Source organism: Pleurodeles waltl, chromosome 4_1 (assembly GCF_031143425.1).
Source record: "Pleurodeles waltl isolate 20211129_DDA chromosome 4_1, aPleWal1.hap1.20221129, whole genome shotgun sequence".
In the NCBI taxonomy this organism is placed as follows: Eukaryota; Metazoa; Chordata; class Amphibia; order Caudata; family Salamandridae; genus Pleurodeles; species Pleurodeles waltl.
The window spans coordinates 478,325,922-478,349,970 of NC_090442.1; the positions used below are offsets into that span (position 1 = coordinate 478,325,922).

Below are 24,049 nucleotides of genomic sequence, written 5' to 3' on the forward strand. Positions count from 1 at the left end.
ATAGAACATCGGAGCAGATGGTAGTGGCGCCCAGGTGTGAATGGTCATGAAGTGAACACGACTCCACATGCACCCCAGCTGCCAATGTACATTTTTAGTTGGGCAGAGACCTCTCTGAACCCACAAGACCCTGGTTAGCGCATTGTTCCTGATTTCCAAGACAAAAATACATGCTGAAAAGGCAAAAGCCCCAATGAACTTACCCGAATTGACCTAGCTATGCAAGGATTCTTCCTCCTAGAGAGTGTCTGTGGGGCTGGGGCCAAAAGACCATACTTGTGAACTAAACCAAACACAAAGGCCACACACCAAAGCTGGAATATGTCATCCTTACTGGGTATTGACTCTACCCTAGCCCTTCTGTCCTTGGGATCTCAGTTAGCACAGAAAGAGCTGCACAACGACAAACTTGATTGCATACTCTTGGCCATAGAAGACACAGACACTAGGACAGCGTTGGAATCCAAAATCAATATGTTGACCTTGGATTTACATCTCCCGTGCGAGGACCAACGTAAACTCTGGGGCAGGGTGCAAATCACAGAGGAAATCATCAAAGAGCTAATCTCGTAGACCTCAGACACCGCCAGAGCCCTGAAGTACCTTAATGAAAAGTCGATCTCTTAGAACAGCATGCCAAAGAGGCAGACGGTCATGCAAGACAAAACAACTTGATGACTGTTGACTTGTCAGAGGGAACTGAGAGCCCCAACAGCACCCAATACATAGAGAAATGGCTGCAGCAAGAAGTAACCCCACAAGGACTGGCTACTATGTTTTGTGGCTGAAAGAGCCCACTGGTTCCCTGCCAGGCAACCACTTGTGAAGCCTGCCATCCCCGTCTCCCCCAGAGACAAACGTGCCTCCTTAACTATCGAGATTGGGACCACACCTTACAGAAAACTCATGGAGGACTCCCACTGACACTTGGACACCCAAAGATTATCATCGTCTCTGACTACACACTGGCAGCACCATGCAAAAGGGTCTTGTACATGAATGTCATAAAGCGCCTCAGAGAACTGGGCCTCACATATATTCTCCTTTTCACAGCTAAATTGAAAATCACTGTATCTCGATGTGCTCACTTCTTTCCACGTCCAAGGAGGCCAGGGACTGAGAGGAGGTATATCAGAGTGGGGGGGGGAATGACAAAACAAGAGATCCATGGAATACTCTGTGGTGGGTTGTGGAGAGGTGCTCTTCCCCTTGGCCCCATAGCAACAAGACCTGAATAACCCTATCTACCACTCAAATCCAGAGAGAACACATCATGGTGTTACAGACAGTGGGTCCACTCTGAAATTTGCCTCCACCACCTCTAACTGATGACTCAGAAAGAGAGCAAGTTCCAGAGAAGATTCAGCACAACTACAGTTAGTGACACCACAAACTGCTGACAAAGTGCTTTGAGTCGACCTACTGCCTGACAATGCTTCAAGCAGTCATGTAGGATTCCTATTTAAAACAAAGGAAAACCACCAGCACCAACACATTTTCAACAATACTCTCAAGGGTAGGCTAAACCAGCCTCTAAATTCCTCCAAACAACTATCAGAAACTGCATTTATGGAACTTGTCAAAACAAGCAGGCCAGCCAGCTGCCCTTCTGACTAGAGTAAACCACAGATTTTCAAGAATATCCCTTTAGCTACCTCTGCTGTCATACCAGTCTAAACCACCACCAATAATTAACAGGAGTCTTTCCAGAAGACTTAAAAAAAAGGCATACATACACCCATTATTAAAGGAAACTGAGACCCACATGACCCACACAATTACAGACTGGTTACACATGGACCATTCATGGGCAATCTGATAGAAAAAGCAACATTCACCCAGCTGTCTCAATTCAATAAAGACAGAGTGATACCTTCTGATATCCAAACAGGATTCTGTCCAGGGAGAGGCACAGAATCTGCCCTCATCGCCATATGTGATGACCCTAAAAACACAGTAGACCACAAAGGGGTCCAGGACCTTCCAGCTGCCTTCAACACAGTTCATCATGACAAACTAATCCAAAGACTCCACAAAGCCGGCATATAAAGGACTACTCTCAACTGGATCCCATCATACCTTTAAAATAGAAGTAACATCATCAATATGCCACCTTTCTCATCCATCCGTACTTCACAAAAGGAGGGGGCCCTCACAGCTACCATCTCACCCATGCTTTTCAGTATTTACATGAAATTGTTACTGGCAATGATCACATGCTATAACTCACATGCTATAACTTCACAGCTCATATGCTATAATCATCATAAAGTTCACATGCTATTACTACGCAGATGCCACAGAAATATTTCTTACACTGGAAAGCCTCAAAGACATTGGAAACTCAAAACATTTCAGTTGCCTCTGAGCTGTTAATCAGTGGATGATATGGAGCCGTCTCAAATTGAATGCATTCTAAACTGAAATGTTCACATATGGCAAATAGAAAGATTATAACCCACTCTGCGCATGGCCTGATATGGGACCACCTCCTAAAGTATCCAAGGAAGTAAGAATCCTTGGAATTACCACAGTTTTCAAGCTATCAATGGATGCCCAAGTGGATAAGTTAGCAAGATCAAGCTTCATTACTATGGAAACTGGGACGCATTAGCCTCCACCTAGAATTTCCACACAAGGTCAAAGCCACTATCTCTCTTGTACCGTCTAAACTTGATAATGCTAATTACCTCTACCAACGATCACGTTTGTCAACTATGAAAAGACTACAATGAATTGAAAATGCTGCAGCAAAACTACTCCTACATGTAAAGCCACAAGTCCACATTTTGTCTGCCTTGAGGGCCCTACATTGGCTATGGGTTGCCAGAACATCCACTTCCAAGCAGCTTTGTATCACCCACAAAGTAATACATGTAACAGGACCACCTTAGAAATAAAATCACCAAATACATACAACAAAGGAAGCTCAGCTCCAGATTGGCACCCCACCTCAAGACCCCCAGCATACAAGAAAAATAAATGTGTGGTATATCTTACTCTGTTCAAGCAGGTGACCTATGTGAGTCATTACCCCCAAACATAAGATCCACGGGGAACCATCTATCTTCAGAAGACTACTTAAGAGTTGTCTCTTTCCTACATGGCCACAATACTCAAAAAATAAATGTGCAGCATATTTTTGTGCATGTAAACTTGATAATATGTATGTATTTCGATTTTTTTTGTAAACATATTTTATTGGTTTTATGATTCTGTAACAATTCACCAGCTGGGGTACACAAATGGTTATTTATACAGTATTGCTTGGTTAGTCTCTGCTTTTCTGCTAGTCCTTATCTGCATAGCACAATGGTCCTGGCCGGAGGAGAGGACAATCTGCAACTGCTCATCTTTCTACATGCATCTTAGTCTTACCGTAGACATGCACAATATAAACAATAGTGCACACATTGCTCTGCTCAGCAGGCTAGAGTCATATTCTAACAGTTTAGTGCAACCCCTTAACGCCCCCCTTGCTCCCTCTCCCACTCCCCCTCTCTGCCCGCCTGCTCCTCGCCCTGCGTTGGTGTGTCTGGTTGCACCTATGCCTATACGGCGCCAGTGCGCTTCTTTGGGTATTAATGTTCATGGAATATGCATGTGTTCAGGCCGCAACTCAGTCAATGGCTCACTGTGATCGAGGTGTCACTACCTAGTGCAAGCGGTGTAAGGTAACCAGGTTATTCTGGCCGGGGGGCTCTAGCTCCTCCTGCAATGCTATAACTCTCTGTTCCCAAGCTGACATTAGTTCCAGAGAACCCATCCCTCGGGCCAGCTCTCGTTTCAGGACCAACCCTTCAATCTCTGCCCATCTCCTGAGCTCCTTTTTCCAGCTGTAGTCTTTGGGAGCCATGGAGTACTTCCAATTTTTTGTTAATTCACGTTTGGCCAGGATGTATACTAAGTCTTGGAGTTTACTAGTTGCTCTGGTCTTAGCAGTGTGGGGGATCCAGTGCAATAAACAGTGGGCCGCTGTGCAATCCACCTCGCGCTCAATGACTCCCCCTACATATGCAGTCTCTTCTTTCCAGTATGTGATCACGTGGGGACAAGACCAAAGCATGTGTATAAGGTCTGCCACCTCCTCCCCACATCTAGGGCATTTCGCATCTAGTACGTGTATAGGAGTCCCGGAGTCTATTCGGGGTGAGGTATGCCCTGTGTATAATGTAGTAGTGTATAAGTTGGAACCTGGCATTCCTGGTGACCTTCGGGGCTCTGTCCAATATCTGATCCCAGGGCATCCTCCGGTATAAGGGTCCTAAGATCCGTCTCCCATTTTTGTTGCAGATCGACCAAGGGGCGCATCATTCCCGTGCGACTCGCCCTATACAACCCAGAAATGGCTTTTTGTGTGCCGTCGGAGGTCAGTATGTAAGCACTAGGTCTATGAAGGGGTGGATCTCCACCTTCTAGGCGCAAGTACCTGTTAATGGTAGGTGCACGGTGCAACAGAAAGTGGCCCCCCTGGCAGGTCATGAGTCTGTCGAAAGTCTTCAAAAGGTAATAGATTAGCATCACAATAGAGATCTTTGAGATCTTCCATTTGTAAAGCCCTCTCTGCTTCCCAAGCCTCTAGTTCCCTCCAGTCTCCCGCCCCGGGAAGCCACTGCAAACATGTCATCGGTATGTCAGGTGCATAAGGTATGGTTGTACGGGTCCTGTAAAGGCATCGTCTCCAGCAGCAGTGGGCCACCTGGGTCCCCAGGGCAAGTGTTCGGTCCAACCGACTGAGGTTAAGAAATATGCCCATCAGCATCAAAGCTGGGGGGTCCATTCCGCCCTCATCCTCTCGTTCGGACCTGCCCTCCACAATCCACCTGGTAAACCACTGTAGTTGGGCTGCCAAATAATAGGTCTCAAAATCTGGGACCGCCAAGCCCCCTTCCGCTCTAGGTCGCTTCAACGTGGTTAGAGCCACTCTATGAATGACGATAGCAAGGAGTCAAGTTCCCGGAGCACCGTGGCTGGGATCCAAATTGGCAGTGCTGCAAAATAATATAGTAAGCGTGGCAACACTATCATCTTAATAAGTGCTATTCGCCCGGCCACGGAAATCAGAAGTAATATGTATGTATTTCGATATGCTGATTTCTTTATACAAATGTATATACTTATGGTTTCAAAATATATGGATATTCTTACAGTTCTGCTTCACAAATGTATGTACGACTAATGGTTAGTATATATATTATAATTAACATCTATATAGGTCACTGTGTAGTTTACATATAGGTTATTCACTTATATGCTTACGAGGCTCTGTTCTATTTTATTTATCCTTAAAATTAATAAGGAATATACAATAACCAACAGAAATAAAAATAAATAAGTTTTATGTATAGCAACACTTTATAAACTATGTTTCTAAATATATATCCATGCATGTACATGAAACTTAACATAATATAATGTTAAATCCCTCTATTATCTTCCATATACATGCATAACTTTTTCACAGTTACGTAGCTATGTATTACTTTATTCCTTCTGTAGATTAAAAAAAAAAAAAAAAAGGATCAAGTCTCTCCAATTCTCTGCTCAATGTCGCATCCTATACCTACTTCAATAAACCTTCTACCTCCACTCTCGGACTCATCCCAAACCTCATGTTACTACTCTGATATCTCAAATAACCCTTTCTAGACTCTTTCCAAGTCTATCCCTTCCTTCATTCCAAAAATCATTTTACTACTATGATCTCTCAAATAACCCTTTCTGGACTCTTCCCTTCTTTATCCTATTCTATCTAACTAACAGACTCACATGTCCACCACTCCAATTAACAATTTATAGTTCTCAATACTAATCCACATGGGTTCCGGAATTGGTGAGCTATTCACTGAAAAGCGCTTCAATGCCTTGTCAGGGGTAGTAAGTGCTATATAAATACAATTAAATGGAAATCATACAATCAGAGTTTCGAGTTGAATTAAGTACACAGACAGCTGTGCGCAAAGCCCCAGTTCAATAGTGTCCAAAATGACAGCCATGCAAACAAAAGCAAAGCGATTTGCTAATAGTTTCTTATAATGCCTGCATTATTTTTTTACGGTGTATCATACACAAATCTATTAGTGTGGCAAAGTTCAAACAGATATTACAATGTCCTTGTTAAACAGGTACACAATGAGAATGTAGATTGGATCTTGTTAGATGTCCTTTGCGATTTGCTATTAGTTAAGCATGTTTGAGAAAAATATGTATTCGTTTTCTACTGAACAGAAAAAGAAGTTTGAACATGAAGAGTTTAGCAAAAATGTGTCTTCGCTCCCAGATGATCATGGTGTAAGACAGTTGGTGTCTTTGCTTCTTTTTACTTAACAACAGAATTTGGATGTTCAGTCACCTGCCCTGCTAGAGCACATCGTGACTGGATTACATTTGCTAAACTGTCTTGACATTTTAGACACAAAGACTCTTGACATTTTAAACAGAACGTGTGTAGTACACTTCTTCTTCGGTCCATTGTCTCTTTAACCTATTCAATGTAACTCTTAAATATCAATAGATCAAAAAAATATTGCTGATTTGCAGCACGTATGAACGCTTAGCTTGAAAAAGAACCATAGCAACGTTTGTCTCTTCAGGTGTTCTTAGTGACAGCTCCGATAATCCTTTACAATTTCCTTTCTGTAAAGTTTAAACAATATCAAATTGCGAAAAGGTCTTCCAATTTTATTTTACAAATGAAGGTCGAACGATGTAATTAAAGTACATCAGGTTTTACAGTGTTTTATAAAATAGGTTCTGTAAGAGCACGGACATTAAACAAATCCTGCAACATACACAGTTAAATGTGAGAGTTTTTGGATAGAACATTCCCTACACAGATCTACAGAGAAGTGCTGCTCTACTCTGGATGGTTGTTACTGCTGACCCCGCTAGTTTCTCTGAGAGAGCTCAGCAATCATGTGAGACTATTCAGATTCTGAGATAACAAAGTTGTGCTCTGAGGTCAAGGGGAAACCCAAAGTGCGACCTTCTTTCAGAATGGTGAATGGCCTCTGCATTGGGCAGTAGCCACAGCATAAATAAAAGTAAAGGGCCATTCCCTTTTACCTATACCCTACTGTGGAAGATGCCCACCCGACTTTCCCATTTAAAGCATCTGTGAGTTAGCCCAAACTGGAGTCCCTTTGCCTTCATTCCGTGTGGGCTACAACTGAAGGGTGGCTGTTCCTTCACAGCTATGGCTAAATATGAGGTGTTTGTATGTTGGTAACAGAGTGCTTGGTGGAGTACACTGGGCTCTGTGTGGGTGGCTTTCAAAATGTCAGCTGGCTTTGTGCACAAGCTGGACAATTTCTGCAGTCCTGGGAGCTAATGAGTTCCTTTGTCCCTGCCTCCTAGTACTGTCGTTCGTATGGGCAGGTGATATGGCCCAGAAGGCTTTTGAAGTAGTCAAAGGTCCTCTGCCAAAGTGTTACCTATTCCTTAAAATATCTTAATTTCTTATGAATAATGCCTCAATCTGGAGATGATGCACATTCTAGATCAATTTCTACTAGCACTGGAGAAGCTTCAAATGAAAGCAAATCACGCATGTCTCTGCTATGCAGTAATCAGTCCTCTCTAAGACTAGAGAAGCTCAAGATTCAACCATCACAGATCCGCCAATTGGATATATCATATAAAATGTCCTTTTTCAGCCTTGTGCGTCCCTGAGGCAGTGAAGAGGAGGCCCGTCAGCTGTCTCTTGGAGATCAGCTTATGCCCATGGGTGCAAGTGAACAGTAGGAGTCCTTCAGGATTCTTCCCAGAGCAGGGTTGTGATGATTTTCCTCCTATTCCAAAAAAAGTAGTCAAAAGTCTCAGCATACTTGTCGATGAAGGTCTGTCAATGAAGCCTCAAATCAGAGCAGTGACTGCCTCCTGCTTCTTTCAGATTTGCAAAAAAAAAAAAATCAAGATCAAGAAATTATTTTCTGTTGTGGCCATTATTCAGATAGTAAACACACTTGTGATGTCGCTTATTGATTATGCCAATGCTTTTTTACTTGGATGTCCCTCTCCCTAAGGACCTGAGCCAAAGTCTGCAGCTAGTCCAAAACCAAGGTGCTAGATTGGTTTATGAATTACTGAGATTTTGTCACAATAAGTACTTGTTAAAGGATCTGCACTGGCACCATGCAAAAGCCCCACATTTGTGTCTTCCTTGATATGAAATTACACCCCCAGGCGCTATCTTAGATCTACTCATCACAACCTTCTAGAGGTTCTCAAATTTAAGAGGAAACGTTTGGGGGGAACCAGGTTTGCTGTGCTGGCACCTGAGGCTTTGAACTCTCTTCCAGACAACATAAGCGCCACCACCTCATACAAGTTTTTCAAAACCCTGCTAAAAACATGGCTTTTCAGGCAAGGCCCGTCCTTTAGGGTGGAGGGGACACGCCCCTCCACTTTCTGCCCCTCATGAAGAGTGGCTGTCAGGCTGAACAGAGGTCAGCCTGACAGACACTCTTCATGTTCAGGTCAGGCAGCCAGGAGCAGACATGCGCGATTTGCGCAGACTACTGCCTGCCTGAGCTGAACTTTGCTGGGCTGAGGAGGTCACAGCTCCTATGGACGTGACCTCCTCGGCTCAGCAAAGGTGCCTCAAGGCCCTCCGCTGGGCGATGAGGAAAGCGTTACCCATTGACTTCGACCTGGGCGCTTCAGGTTTAAGCCCTGAAGTGCCCAGGGCGAGTGTCAATCAGTGACACTTCATAACAGAGTGGGGTGGGGTCAACAGTCTCACTGACCCCATCCCACTCTGTAACGAGGCTGGGACTGCTGCCTTACCTCACTGGTTGAACTAAGGTCAGCCAATGAGGGAAGGCAGCAGTCCCAACGCTCCTGGGACCTCCGAGACTGAAGAGGAGAGGGAGAGGGAGAGAATGATCTTTTAAAATGAATGTTTGGTGCGTGCACTTTTGAATGTTATGAGTGTTGTTAATGGATGTGCGTGCATGCGTGTGTGTGTTAAAGAAAGAGTGTGTGTGTGATCTTTTAAAATGAATGTTTGGTGCGTGCGTGCATGGTTGAATGTTATGAGTGCTGTTGATGGATGTGCGTGCGTGCATGTGTGTGTGAAAGAAAGAGTGTGTGTGTGCTTCCCGCCTGCCCCCCCTCCCTCCCTCCCTCCTGAAGCTGCCTTGTGCTGCTAGTCCTCTCAGTGCCATGAAACCGGTCAGTGAACGTGCTCTTTATATGTCCCGTAAAACATAACAACAACAGGTGTTTTCTTCAAGGCCCAGGAATGTACTAATATGTTGGAAAGAATGTGACATTTATATCTGAAGCACTGGCCTGCAGTTGGACATTTCTGTTGGCCGAAACCTAACAAAACTCCCACCAAACCTCAAACCTCGATTTCAACACTTCCTGCTTCATCCAACTTGAAACCTTCCCACAATTCTATGTCAGGACCGGAGGCTCCGATTGTGCTTTCTCTTTCTTTTACTGTTCCAAACAGCAGCCAATCATATAACAGTAGACAAAAAACGTCAATACCCATGATACTCAGAGTAATGTCACATGATCCAATAATATCTCAGGACCTATACCCATAAAAGCCACGACCAAGACAGTCACTCCCTCTTTCTTTGCTGCTCCGCAGCAGATAAGTACATTTCATATTTTCTTTATGATATTTGTATCAACATTGTTCTTTATTGCGTGATTTTGTTTAACGCCTTCAGCGCGCGTGTGTGCTTATATTTACTCGTGCTGTTTGGCCGAGTTTATTTTCTGTGGAGTGGGAGCGGACTACGTGCTAATCACGTAGTCCTTTTTCCATTTCGGCGATCGCATCGCGAGCGCGAACCAGCTTTTTTCCCTTTAACTTTCAGGGAAGAGCCGACTCGCTTCTGCAATACAACGGTGCTTGCTGCCTCTTCCCTGTGGCCCCATACTGTGCTCCCCAGACACCCTACAGCATAGCTTAGGGTTGTGTAAACTGAATAGGCTCAACTTAGAGTGCTTTTTTTCTTATCCAGGCTGCTCCCTCCACATCTTACATAGAAACGTTTTAGCCTGGCAGGGGTTTTTTGCACTCACCCTTTGACCTCCTCAATATATATTAATTTTATATTATTTTACAGAGAAAATTACTCTTATTTCAGGAGAATGGTTTAATGGCAGGGCCAAGAATCAGTATAATATCCTAAAGATAATTTTGACCAGCTGGAAATGAATCTAGTCGAAGCCCTTGACCCTAGGGTAAAGCAATCTGTTAATGACGCCCTTGTGAAGGTGTTAGGTCCTTTTTCGGGTCAGTTACTTGATTATGCTCATAATCAAGGTTGGATACCGGGACTCCCAGCCCCTTCTGATCTTCCTAAAACAAAGGACAAGGGGAAACAGAGTGATTCCACAACCCCTACTGAGCAGACTGATGCCTTTGAAAAATTACGCCGCAAAAGAACTGGCAAACACAACTATAGCAGTAAAACAGATGCTGATACCCCTTCGTCCTCCAATACCGACACCTCTTCTGACTAAGATGACCCAGATGTGCCAGGGCCCAGCAGAAAAAAAAATAATAATAATAATCGAAAAGACATTTGTCTCCTCCCTACTCAGATTGTTCACCCTAGGTTGTCTAACTGGGTTCCTCCGCCTGAGGTGGCCACTTATGTGCAATCCCATTTGTGTAAATGTTTTGACAAAGACGTTCGCGCTCGTCTCCGAGCCGAATGTCCCAGACCTGATTTAGATAGGAAAGTGGCTGACACACCTGAAGTGGATCCCACTATGGTGATGTTTATGAAAAAATAATTCTAAGGACCCTAAATAGGGTTTAGACAGAGCTTGGCGTAATTGCCAAGATAAACTTTTGGACATGTCTGGCCCACTCATTAAAATCCTTGAGTTAGCCTTCCACTCTAAGGCATCTGGTATGGCGGTAGACACTGATATCCTTATTGGATGGGCACAGAGAGCTATTTGCCAGCTTGGCAATACTAACTGTGCTACTTCTACCGAGCACAGACGGACTTTTTTGATGCACATTGAGACTAAACTCAATGATCTGTCTACTTCGGAAGCAGGTCCCACGGCAGATGGGATGTTATTTGGAGCACCTTTCGTTAAGGAACTATCAAGATTTTGCTCTACCTATTCTTCCCTTGACAAAGCCCAGATGTCCCTCAAAAAGTTCTTTAAGTGCGGCCTTTTTCTCAGGGCCGGTTGTTACGGAGGGCGTATGCCTGGCCGAGAAGCCTTCTCGAGCCCTCAAGTTTACTATCCCAGAGGTAGAGGAGGCTGGAATGGAGAACATGCGGAGACCACCTTCTACCCCACCCGTTCTCATGGTGGGCGTCCAAGATACCGCAGGGGTCCCAGACGTGGACAACAAGGTGCAATCCAGGGTGCAGGATATTCTGGTAAGTGTTATTCCCTGTTCTCAAGTGACTTTGGGGGGCACGGGCAGTTCATTCCTTCACAATTGGAAACTGATTTCTGAGGACCCTTGGGTTCTTCAAACAGTGAATGGTTTCAGACTGGAGTTTTTCAATACCCTGAAGCAATTTCAGCCTCCCGCTCCAATGTATTTTTCCCTAGCAGATCTGTCCATTATAGATCAAGAAGTCCAGTCTCTGCTGGACAAAGGAGCTGCAGAGTTTTCGTCTCCTCATCCAGGGGGTTTCATCAGCCCTATTTTTCTTGTGGAGAAGAAAGGGGGAGGTCACCGCCTTGTTTTAAATCTCAGAGTTCAATGGCTGGATTTTATACAGACACTTCAAAATGGAAGGGATTCACATGTTGAGGGACATTCTGTTGGAAGGAGATTGGATGGTTTGTCTACATCTGAAGGATGCTTACCTTTCAATTCCGATTTTCGCGCCTCACAGACGGTTCCTGCCGTTTCTGTGGAGGGGTCATTGTCTAGAGTTCAAAGCTCTTCCATTCGGCCTGTCATCTGCCCCTTGGTGCTTCACAAAGCTGTTGAGACCAGTAGTAGAGTCGCTTCGTGCCAAAGGGGTTCGGATGATAATCTATCTGGACGATATCTTGTTGATGGCTCAGGACCCTCAGACTCTCCGGAGTCATTTGTCGTGGACTATTCAGCTGTCGCAGGATCTGGGATTTATCATCAATGTACAGAAGTCATTGTTGAATCCTTCTCAGTTGATAGATTTTCTGGGTTTTCAAAAAGATTTAATGCGAGACCAATTCATTCTTCCCTCTCCCAAGATTTGCAATATTAAACAGGAGTTGAGGTCAGCTTTGGCCAGCCAGACAGTGTCATTGAGGGCCACTGCCAGGATAGTGGGGCTTCTGTCCTCTTCAATTCAAGCCATTTTCCCGGCTCCCCTTCATTACCGAGCTCTTCAGAGGTTAAAAATTCAACATCTGCGCAAGGGCCTTTCCTACTCGGAACAGATCCCCTTAACTGAGGAGGTACTGTTGGAAATCCTTTGGTGGTTGAACCAAATGGAGGCCTGGAACGGCAGAGCCATATTCGGTTCTCTCCCGGACGTAGTAATAGATTCAGATGCCAGCCAGTGGGGCTGGGGAGCACGTTGTGGTCCGATTACGACGGGAGGTCGCTGGTCTCCGGCGGAGATGAGTATTCACATCAATTGTCTGGAACTATTAGCGGGTTCCTTTGCCATAAAGATTCTCTCTCCCCTCAGGGGGGATTGTTGTATCCTATTGAGGATGGACAACATATCGGCAGTGAGATAGGTCAACAAGCTGGGGGGAACTCAGTCCAAGATGTTGGCTTAGAGAGCAAAGGAATTTTGGCATTACTGCCTTCTTTACCAATAGAGTGTTATGGCAGTGTATCTCCCGGGGGCTCCAAACACCACTGCGGACTGAAACTCCAGATATTTGAGGGACGCCAGAGATTGGAGACTGAATCAGGATCTCTTTCACCAGATTATTCTGGAACGGGCTCCTTGCGACATAGATCTTTTTGCCTCACGTCTCAATTTCCAGATTCCGATTTTCTTCAACTGGCGTCCAGATCCGATGGCACTGGTGACAGATGCCTTCCTTCAGGATTGGAGACAATTTCGGGGATATGCCTTTCCGCCTTTTGTGATGATTCCCAGAGTGTTAGCACATGTGAGAAGACAGAAAGTAGAGATTGTGCTTCTAACCCGTCTTTGGAGGGCTTAACCTTGGTTCCCTGTCGCTCTGCAGTTAGCTTGCTGTCCTCCTCTTCTCATTCTACCTCGTCGGAATCTGCAGATGAGTCCGGAGGGCCTTCAACATCCCTTGGTTCTGTCGAACCAACTTTGGTTGATGGTCTGGACGGTTTCAGGGCGAGATGGAGTTCCCCAGGCATTTCGCAACAAGCTGCAGATTTCATTAAACAAGCCTGGTCTTCAGGCACGCATAAGCGGAATGCTTCAGCCTGGCGGAGATAGGCCAGTTGGTGTGATAGACGGAGTATCGATCCCATGGGGTCGGATGTTGACATGAATAATTTTAGGTCAGCTATTTCTGCAGGTCATTCTCAGGTAGAAGGCAAACCACTAGGGGAGCATCCTCTTATCTGTAAGGTGATGAAAGGGATTCGTATGACGTCTCCTCCTCAATCTAGATACACTTCCCTTTGGGATGTAGATGTAATTTTAAATTTTTGGGATAGATGGCCTGCCAACCATTATCTGTCTAGGAAACACATTTTGGCAAAATTAACCATGTTACTTTGCCTTGTTTCTTGTAAACGTGTTTCAGAAGTTAGAGCTTTAGACTTAGCGGGCAGAACCTATTCGCCGGATGGAGTTACATTTAACATCACCAGAAGAACAAAGACCAATTGCAGGTTGGTAACATACCCTTGATTTCCTTACATTCAACATTTGTGTGCTGTTCAATGTTTGAAGGATTATGAAGTTGCTACTTTTTACATTAGACAATATGTTAAAGGTCAATTGTTAATTTATTTGCAAAAACCTTTTATACCAGTTTCTGTTGCCACTTTGGCTAGATGGATGAGGTGGTTGATGAAGGAAACGTGGATAGACACCTCTAAATATGGTGCTCATTCAGCTAGAGGGGCTATGGCGTCCAAGACCTTTGCACTAGGTTCTCAGCTGGAGGACATTATGAGAGCAGCAGATTACTCTTCAGAATCTACATTTAGAAAATGTTATCACAAACCAGTAGTTGATGTGGCGACTGTGGTGGTTGATCAGCTTTAAATGAGCATAATATGAGCCTCCGATCCTGACATAGAATAAAAGCATACGCGTCAAGAATATTCAATTCTATTAAGGACATGGAGAAGAGGATTATCCCACCCTCATTCCAGTATACAACAATAGGGTTTTTATTTAATATAATTGATGTCATTCGGTGGATATGTTGATATGTATGTTTTTTCCCCACCCTGGAGTATAATGCTAATATAATGATTTTGAGTGGATGTTTTATCCAACAAAGATATTACTTGCAATTCTTTATCTTCGTTAGGAGCAGATCAGAAGACTCCGTGATTCTTGGATTGTTCATCTTTTGTTCTGATGGAAGACTAGTTCTCGAGCTTCCTGTTCCGGAGGACCCGGGTGAAGTTGTAGTTGCTTCTGGTCGCTGATGGAGCCGAGACCTGTTGTTGGACTCCAGAGGGATTTTTTCCTTGGACTGTTACTCTGTAAGGAGTTTCGTTTCCTTACATGTTTGGTTATTATCTGACGGTTTCAAAGAAAGAGGAAGTGACTATCGAGGTCATGGTTTTTATGGGTACAGGTCCTGAGATACAATTGGACCATGTGACATTACTCTGAGTATCATGGGTATTGACGTTTTTTGTTTACTGTTATATGATTGGCTGCTGTTTGGAACAGTAAAAGAAAGAGAAAGCATAATCCTCGCCTCAGTGTCCTTAATAGAATTGAAAATTCTTGACGCGTAAGCTAGAAAATGTTTTACTCTTTTACAAAAGTTCTAAAGTCAGCTACCTTGAAGAGCCCAGAGACCCTTTCAGATCTACCCCTAGGGAAATGAGAACAATTCCCCTTTCTGATGTGGGAACAGCCTCCCTTCTGCCATAAGCAGAGACTCATGTCTGAAACAAATCTCCAGGATAAAAAGTTTCAGTCACTTGAGTTTCCTCTGTAATCTTATTGTGCAAAAAGGAAGATTGTTGCTTTGGACCTTTGTTGCGCCATTGTGATGTTATCAGTTGGCGTCCTTCACACATTGTTCCTCTGAGTTCTCCTAGTTTTAAGCTGTACTGGCTTTTGGCAGGTGAACACTTCACGCCAATTTTGAATGCTATGAACAGTGGAGGAAAGGCAGGCCAGATGAATTAGTTTTTTTGTCCTCCCAGGCAGCAAACCATTTAGTTTTTAAAGGTTACATTTTCGTTACAGATATCAAATATCTACTTTCACCTCTGGACTAGACTTTTGGTAAAAAGTGAGACAGAACACTCAAGCAAGTTCTTACCAGTTTTAGAAGTGAATTCATTCTATAGGCTTTTAATCACATTTGGGCATTTTATAGGATAATGCAACATTGCCTACGGAGTCACAAACAGCTTATAGAAATTCAAACGTGCATTGAGGGGGCCATACTTTTCTTTCATACTTAGCATGCCCTACATTTGTGTGTTAAACAGCCGACCTGTTCGGTTTACATGGTGACTTAAGTCATGTATAAACTAAGTGTTTCTACATGTCAGAAGACTTTCTCTGATATGTGTTAGTCTGTAGTAGTTTAAGACCGCAGACATAAATATGGTATTCAGCAACACCACCAATTTCGTTTTTTTGTGCAGTAAAATAACGAACATAAACGTATCTAGATTTTGTTACTGCTTTTATGATAAAATATCTGGGTGCAAGGGCCGGGAATCCTGGCACATGAAACCTACTAATACTACCAACCATATGGTAATTGTAAGAAAGTGGATTATTAGTTGTGAAGGATGTAAGTTTTTCACAAATAGTAGGTCTGCAAACTTCTCTTTATTGGCAACCACGTAGCCCATTGTAACACTTGGCTTGTTCAGGATAGTGAGGTAGAGCAGAACAAGGCCTACTCAAGGAGAGGTGGTGTGAGCTAGTGCCCCAGCTCGCTCGTACATAACAATGAAACTCATTGTCCAGTCACAGCATTTTCTTATAAAAAGGAAAGCGATTTATTGCACACATATTACTAAATAAAATGCATTAATTTACCAATGCATATGATGTGGTAGATGGAAATACCTTTGGGGATACCATCAGAACAATTCACATCCCCAGCAAGCCCTGATCCCTACCATTACAAGACCCACCTATATTAGACCTCAATACAAGGGGGAGTTGTTACCAAAAAGGGAGGCCTACTGGTTTGTCAGAGTGTCACCACATTAGTAAAAACAAAAACAGACCATATTAAATGAGGGCAAATCAATATAGATAATACCATCTTTTATCAATACGCATCATAAAAACAGCACATATCTTGTCCATATCAACATTCATAGTAGCTTTATTCAATAAGCAAAAGACTTCCCAATTTTAACATATTGCTACTGCAGCTTTAGGACCAGCACATGGGAGGCCCACAGACTCCAGAGACTTTGTGCAAGTGCTTGAAATTTTAGAAAATGTCTTCTGGGGTCTTTCACATAACCACCTAGGAGACACAAGACAACCTTTTGGGGGCATCTTCTGTTACAGACTATTTGACTTCTGCATCCCCTAAGCACAATCTGCACATGTTGGTGGTGCCCTTGCCCTTCCTGTACACCATAAAATAACAAGTATGAAAATTTCTGGATGCACCAGAGGTTTCTTGTGCACTCCTTTCTCTGAGATAAGCTTATTTTATCAGCATCTTTGCCACAGTGAAGGAAATGCATTATGTTTCTCTTAAATGCAGCTTTGTGCAGTGTTTCCCAATTTGCTTGTTTTATTACACCAGGTGTCCGTGCCCATCTCACCCAGCAGTTCCTGCCTGCTCCCAGCATGCAGGACACTCTCCTTGGATGGTGCAGAGGACACAGCACCTTCTCCTGCTCTCTGGCCTTCTGGGTGCAGGCATGGAGGAGAGCAGGAAATTGCTTCTTCAACTGCCTCAGGTGAGACTCTGATGCCAGGCACGACCTCCCACAGGAACAGGAGGCTTCTTCAAATGCCTCAGGTGAGACTCTGATGCCAGGCACGACCACCCACAGGAACAGGAGGAGCACCAGTCCTAGTCTTTCTCTGGCCCCTGGGAACTGTGGGCCATCAGGGACTAGGGAGAAATGTGGAATGTGGCACCTTCTTGGTCTGCATAGAGCCCCAGGGAATGGGTCCCTTCCCCATTACAACTATTGAGGTTGCTCCAAAACTCGGGGACTTAGCTCTCTTCAGCAGAATTTTATGCAATTGCGGTGAAGTGCCACACACTATGATTCATGCCCAGTCGCCTCAAGGGACTGCACTTAGGGGTAATTTTCTGCAGTCCCATGTGGCCAATTTTCCTGAGGGAGGTGTTGTTTTACTCCTGGTGCCGAGCTGTAGACACCAGGTCTACCTGCTCTCTAAATTTAATTCTTGGTTTAGAGCTGTTTTTTGTAAGCCTCCTGCTGCTGAACCTGCCTTTTGCTTAGGCACCTGGAACTTGCCTACCCGCAAGGCCATCTTCAACAGCCACTCCACAGCCCACCAGCAGAGTAACCTCCATGTTGCACTCCCCAGGCCCCATGGCTTTAGTTATATTTCAGGGCACTTGGGAGGCAGGGCACCTGCGTCCGGATAGGGGTCACCCAGCAGCAGGACTACTCCACAAAAGGTCCAGGGTAAGCCTCCAGACTATCCCCATAAAAGGCCATCCCTCTACTATCTCTGAGATGGTATAAGTGAGCCTATGCTACTGGTCCTGTTCCTAATTGCCAGCTGGAGTCAAAGTCCATCCTTAGGTGGCATCTTCTTCCAGTTGAGTATTCTTTATAGCTCACAGGTCCAGTGAGTTCTCAACTCTCTCCTCCTTTAGCAAAACTTTTAAGAGGCAGGAAGAAAGTTCTAGAAGCTAGGCACCTCTACCTAATCCTAGGGTGCCACATCTCCAACCCTTCTGTAGTGATAGGTTTAGGAATCCTGGCCTCTAAAATGAAGAAGGGCTCAGAGCCTGCGGTCCTTAGTCCCTTAGCTCATCACAGCATGCTGTAAGGCTTCTTGGAAGGACACAGGACCTGCTCGTCCATCTGGGCTCTTGGTACTTCTCCTTGGCCTGGGATCACCCTCAGCAGCACTTCATGGACCTCAAGCTAGATTACCCTTCCTGTCTACACTCCCAAGACCACTCCTGGCCACTTTCAGGGCACATTTTCGTCCAGCAGGAGTCATGGTGGTCTCTCTTGAGTGGTCATCCCCTGGGCTGAAGAAGTTCCAGGGGAAGCCTCTCTTCCTCACCCCCCCAGAAGGTACATTCTTATACTGTGCCCAAGAAGGAGTGAGGAAGGAAGCCAGGGCCTTGGGCCCTGGAGACAGCTCCACAGAGTCCAATTCAGTATAAGTCTGTAATGTGCCACCACTCAAGACAGAAGTTCATCCAAAAGAGCACCACCTGTCCTAGTTGTCTGCCGATTTCAGTACTTCTCTGTCTTGCACTTGTGTAAGGGTTTTTAAGTTGAGGGTCAAACATTTCAGAAATGAGTACATCTGCCCAATCCAAAGATGACATGATGTCACTCTAACACTATCCTATCCCTTTTCCACAGTCTCTTCGTAAACCACCCAGCCCCAATCCACCCTACCCCAAACCAAACCACCTCAATCCAATCCATGCCAATTCACTCTGATCCAATATATTCTGAACTACCAGACTCTACCCCAACCCAATCAAGTTCACTACATTTCACTCCAATCCAATCTATCCAGCCAACCCCACTCCAATCCACCTCATCCCCATCCAATCCACCCCATCCGCTCTAATCCAATCTTCTATGATCTACCAGACTCTATCCCAATCCACCCTAGTTCAGCCCAGCCCAACCCACCCCATCCAGTCCATCCAATCCACCCAATGCTTCTCAATCCACACCATTTTACTCCATTATCTCAATGCACTCCAACACATGCCACCCTTTTCCACGAAACTGCACTCTAAGACACTCTCTGCCCCAGAACTGCAGAACTCTACTTCCCGCTACTCAACTCTAGGACACTCTACTCCCCCACTCCAACAAACCTACTCTCCGATACTCTTTTCTCCCAATCTATGACACTCCACACCGCTAACTTTTTAACCATGGTGAACAGCAGCCACAATGGTATACAATTTGGCAAAAACGCATTACCAAAGTCAATAGCTCTTGCATAGGCAAGCCCTACTGGCTTTGCCAATGCTTTTTGTCTCTCTGGAAGGGACATGCCCAGGCTTGTTAGACACAGTGAATGCGATAAACCAATGTAGAGTTTACCCCATCCCCTTCCTCTTCTAGGAACATTCTTAATGGGCCTATTATGTGGTGAAGGCTTTGGGGAACATTCTGGCCAGAAAAGTGATAAACTTGGCCCAGTAGATTAGCTGAAAGCCCACAATTGACACAGAGAAATAGGACTAAAATCCAAAGCACACGAAGGAGTGCAGATATGGCCAAATTAATACTATATTTACTCTCGAAACCTTTGTTTGCCGAACCTTTTCTAAATTCAGCCACTTCACTGCTGGCCCAGCTTTCGTCTACAATGTGCAATATCGTAAATCACTGCAGACTTTCAATGAATAACTACAGATTGATACTAGAGTCAAAATGAAATTGGGCTAATTATTTTTGCAAGCGCAATTAAATTATGTGGTCCTTACGCGACAGCCCACTTATGCGCAGATAGGCAAGCACTGTCTGTGAGCACTCACAACCATTTTACCTGAGCTTATAGTTAGAGACTCGTTTGCAGCCTGTATTCAAAACCAGGAATTCCAAAAGGAAAATATATCTGGATGGCCTAAATGAGTTAGAGCTCCCATAACTCACAGTATTCTATTTAAGCTTTGCGTCCATTCTTTTTTAGCTAAATCCTAGCTGTATTGTTGCTTGTCTGCAAGTACTCTGCTGGTCAACCTGGCAGCATTTTAGCACCTATATGAACCCCAGAAGTATAAGTTGATAAAAGGCACAAACCAACAATTCAAAACGTTTGGGGTGTTTTTCTTAAATTCTACATGAACAGCAGGTGGGAGATGTATTTGAAGTGTATCTTTACGATGTGGTTGTTTATATAGAGAAAAGACACGGGGCCTACACTGCAACAGCTTGCATTGTTAGCTGAAGATTTGGCCGACCATATGCCAGTATGTAGGGCTAAACTATTTCTTGTACCAGTCCTTCATTTAGAAAAATAACGATTTTATTGGGGTTAGTTTTGGTTAAATTAAAGAGAAATAACAGACCTAAAAATAACAGAGTAAAACGTGTAGTAAAATGGTGTTGCCCTGGCACCGAGCTCATGGCGCCAACAATTTAACTTTCCCAATCTCACAATGCGGTTTTTGATTAGCATCTTCACAGCTAATCCCTGGGAACTGCTTCTCCCTTCTACACTCCGTATTCAACAAAACTATAAAGGTCGTAATTAGACTAGCGATTGGTTACATACAAACAAGCCAATAAGCCATCAAAATGATCCTCATATGCATAGAGAATTGGAAATAACTGCATTAAAAAAAAGAACTCCTCGGAGTGTTTATAGTTCTCCCATTATAAGTGTAAGACCACCGGTTAATGATCCTACAATTCAAGCAAATAATATGAGAACGTGTACAGGGCAACAAAAGTTATTGGTCTCAAAAGTGAAAAGGCCAGGAAGAACGTGTCTCTTATTTGGTGTGTGGGTGTGTATATATATATATATATATATATATATAGTGTTTGGATGGATCCCAAACTGGTGCCTTAGGTACTTTTGTTCTATGTTAAGATGGGATGCTTCGCCCTCATGCGGAGGCTGCCCTGTCAGGGTCTGTGGCCCCTTAATGGACTGTGTTGAACAAAGATATATATATATATATATATATATATATATATATATATATATATATATATATATATATATATATATATATATAGTTATCATACAGTGTGAACCATTTGGATTTATTATTTCTGAAGCAGGGCCTGCCGACAGCCAACAATCTCACTTTTGCTGTGGTACATGGCGACACCAACACACCTGGTGGTAAATGCACAGAATGCCGTCCTAAAACGAAAAGCCTGTGCCAGGGAACAGTGAAATTCGAGGCTCTTTTCCATCCGTTTGCGAGTCTGGCTTCGGATACCTTTCTTCATGTGCAATTAGTAATTCTTTTTGTCTGGGTGTCCTTTCTGTTAACAGATATGACAAATCAAACAGAGCACAGATGGAGAGTAGCCAGTGAGGGGAAAATGTACTCTGCATGTCACGTCACGTGTAGGCCAAGATATAACAACGGAGACAAAAAAGTGGTCTATATTTTCAAGCGCTCTGGAAAGCTTAAACATGTTTTAAAAAAGAAAGTGAAAACATTGGTGTGTTGATTCCAGTAAAATAAGCACAGATTGAAGCAATTGCTGCACATTGTGTCTTCTCTTCAAGATAGGAAAAACATGTCTGCTGGGAGCACGTTATTTAGGATTTAGTCTATGCATGCCAGTGTAGCGTGTAGTGTAACCAATTATTACACAAATAACATTTGTGCAACACGAAATATAAACCGAATTGTGTGTCGTGTTCAAACATATGGGTAGCAGCATGCATGTAAATGCTTGCTGCCGGCGCATATACCACTACGCTGTTTCAGCAGGTTTACACTTGGTAGTCTACAGGTTACAGAAGGACCTCTGCAACAAATTCATGAGCCGCAACAATGCATGCCTTGACCAGCGGGCTGCACACGGTGCTCTGCAGCAAGCATTTTAACCCCAACCCGATGACCGTGGTTTGATAGAATCTGTGAAATAGGTACCACACCAAAATCCATGGAGCAAGTGCATTAAACATCAGAGTTGCAGTACCAATACTATGCTACGAGACTTAAAGAATGCAAACCGGTTTATCCAGCAGATTCCCTATGCACTGTAAGGTGTATTACAATGTGATTTATTTCAGACCTGTACAGTAAGCCTTTTCAATGGTACTACACTGGCAGATAGGTGCAGTTCACTCATTGACAAACTTTCTTGATTTTGTCCGTATCCCTTTCCGCTCCAGTTTCCCGGATATTTAAAGGTCAATTTCCCACACTTTAAATTAAAAAAGCGTGAGGGCATATATTCAACAACTGTCGAGCAGCCGCCGAAAGTCCTTTGTAACAACTTCAGTCGGAACTATCGTTTTTTTTTTTTTTAAATCAGCTGCACTCTCTAAGCGTGCTGGGTCTCAAAGCCCTCACGTCTAATAATGACATTCCAAGTCCCAAAATGCAGAGCGTGTTGCTATAAAGCCAGGATTGGCTGAATATGCCGGAAATGGCAGGGAGCTGTTTGGGGTTCTTTCAGTTCAACCTTAGTGCTCAAACGGTATCTGCTGCTTATGCTCAGACGAGTGAGATTGACAGGTTTTAGGTGACATGGGCTGGGTGGGGTTTCGTTTAGATAAATGGGGACACTCAATCATTTCCAATCCATACTCACTCCAGGACTCAATGGCTACGTGGTGAAAGGAGGGGTGCTTCTGCTTTGGTCGTGCTTCCTAAAAGCGTTTTTGATTTGGGTTTACTTCTGAACCGTTCAACGTGTAAAAGCAGCATGCCAAGTCTGTTTCCTCCTTTAGATTCACAACAATCCGCAATTCCCTTTGAAAGCAATCAACGCTTATCTGAAATCCAGCCAGGTGCGTCCTCACCTGCAGCACCAGCATAGCGGATATGCCTCTCTGCGCGCGCTTTATTTTATACAACATACGGTATATGGGCTATGTTTTTTTTTCACGAGGAGTTCATTAGACCGTGTTTTTACTTCAACAGTGTATATTAAACGTGGCATAGAATCTTTGGCTAGAGAGTAGTACCACCGGTCACTTATTGACTGTCAATTATGAAGGGACAAGAGTAGTTTTTCTATATAATACCGTACTGCCCTGAGATTAATACATAGAGCCCAAAACCCCCCGCAACTCCTCAACTACCGCTCGACATTTACCTGACAGAGTGTTAAAATGCACAAATGCGCCATAGACATAATTAAACTCACCAGTTGGTGAAAGGAGGGTTGGCGTTATCCATTGTTTTAGACCATGGCTTAAACCAATTAATGTCACCAGCTGCCTCGCTCCATAGGTTTTCGGGCTCCTGCACGGAAGCCCTGTACACCTGGTCATAGCTGGCCTGCAGGCAGTCACGGCTAAAGAGAGAAAAGTTCCGAAAGGAGGAACCAGGTGCAGCAGAACACAGCGGTCTTGGTGGAAATAACACCGGAACCCACAAAGCTCTGGGCGGTTGAGTCCGAGGCAGACGACTTTTCAGCGCTCCTGCACTCGCAAAAGCCAGACTTTCAGTCTTATTTACATATGATTCCGCGTCGAGTTTCGACTTAGCGCGTGCCGCAGACTGGGTACTTTCTGCATATCTGTGCGTGAAGAGAAGTTTTGGAAAGTTTACGCGGCTAAAGTATATTTTCATTTTCGCTTTGGACTTCTTGCTGCACGCTCCTGCACTTCCAGTGGTGTCGTTTACTATGAAGTATAGTGCTGATAGAAAACCCCGGCCTGGAGTAGAGAATGTTTGCAGTTCCTGGACTCCAGCCTGTAACTGATATACTAGTCACATTTTTTCTGACGTAGAGAAACAATATAAGCGCTTCGAAGCCAAATATTTGGGAGTGTCGGGGAAAACTGCGAGAAAAAATGGGCACATCTTAAGAAGAAGTGTAATACGATATTTACCCTGAATCTAAGACAAACATTGTCAAAGCCTATAGGTCTGGTCTTCACTAGCTAATGCAATAGTTTTAACAAAAAAAGTTTTTATTGCTAGACCATCTCACGCAAATTAAAAGGAAAACAATACTGTCGCCTAAACGTGGCCACCTGATGCTTGTAGTAAACATTTTTATTATTATAATTTTTTTTGTAAATAGCCTTTCTGTCACGCTAATCTTTTATTATTTTTCTTTTGGATTTCTCCATCTTGCTATCGGGCATAACAGTGAACA

General features: G+C 44.0%; 1 protein-coding gene across 1 annotated transcript in view; it reads right to left on the reverse strand.

The window, feature by feature from the left end:
- Positions 1-23,612, reverse strand: part of ACSS3 (acyl-CoA synthetase short chain family member 3) — a 951,593-nt gene extending 927,981 nt beyond the window's left edge. Inside the window, exon 1 of the mRNA XM_069228767.1 lies at positions 23,090-23,612. Coding sequence (XP_069084868.1) covers positions 23,090-23,517 — 428 coding nt within the window. The 5' untranslated portion in view covers positions 23,518-23,612. The remainder of the gene's footprint in view (positions 1-23,089) is intronic.
- Between the last annotated feature and the right edge of the window lie 437 nt (positions 23,613-24,049).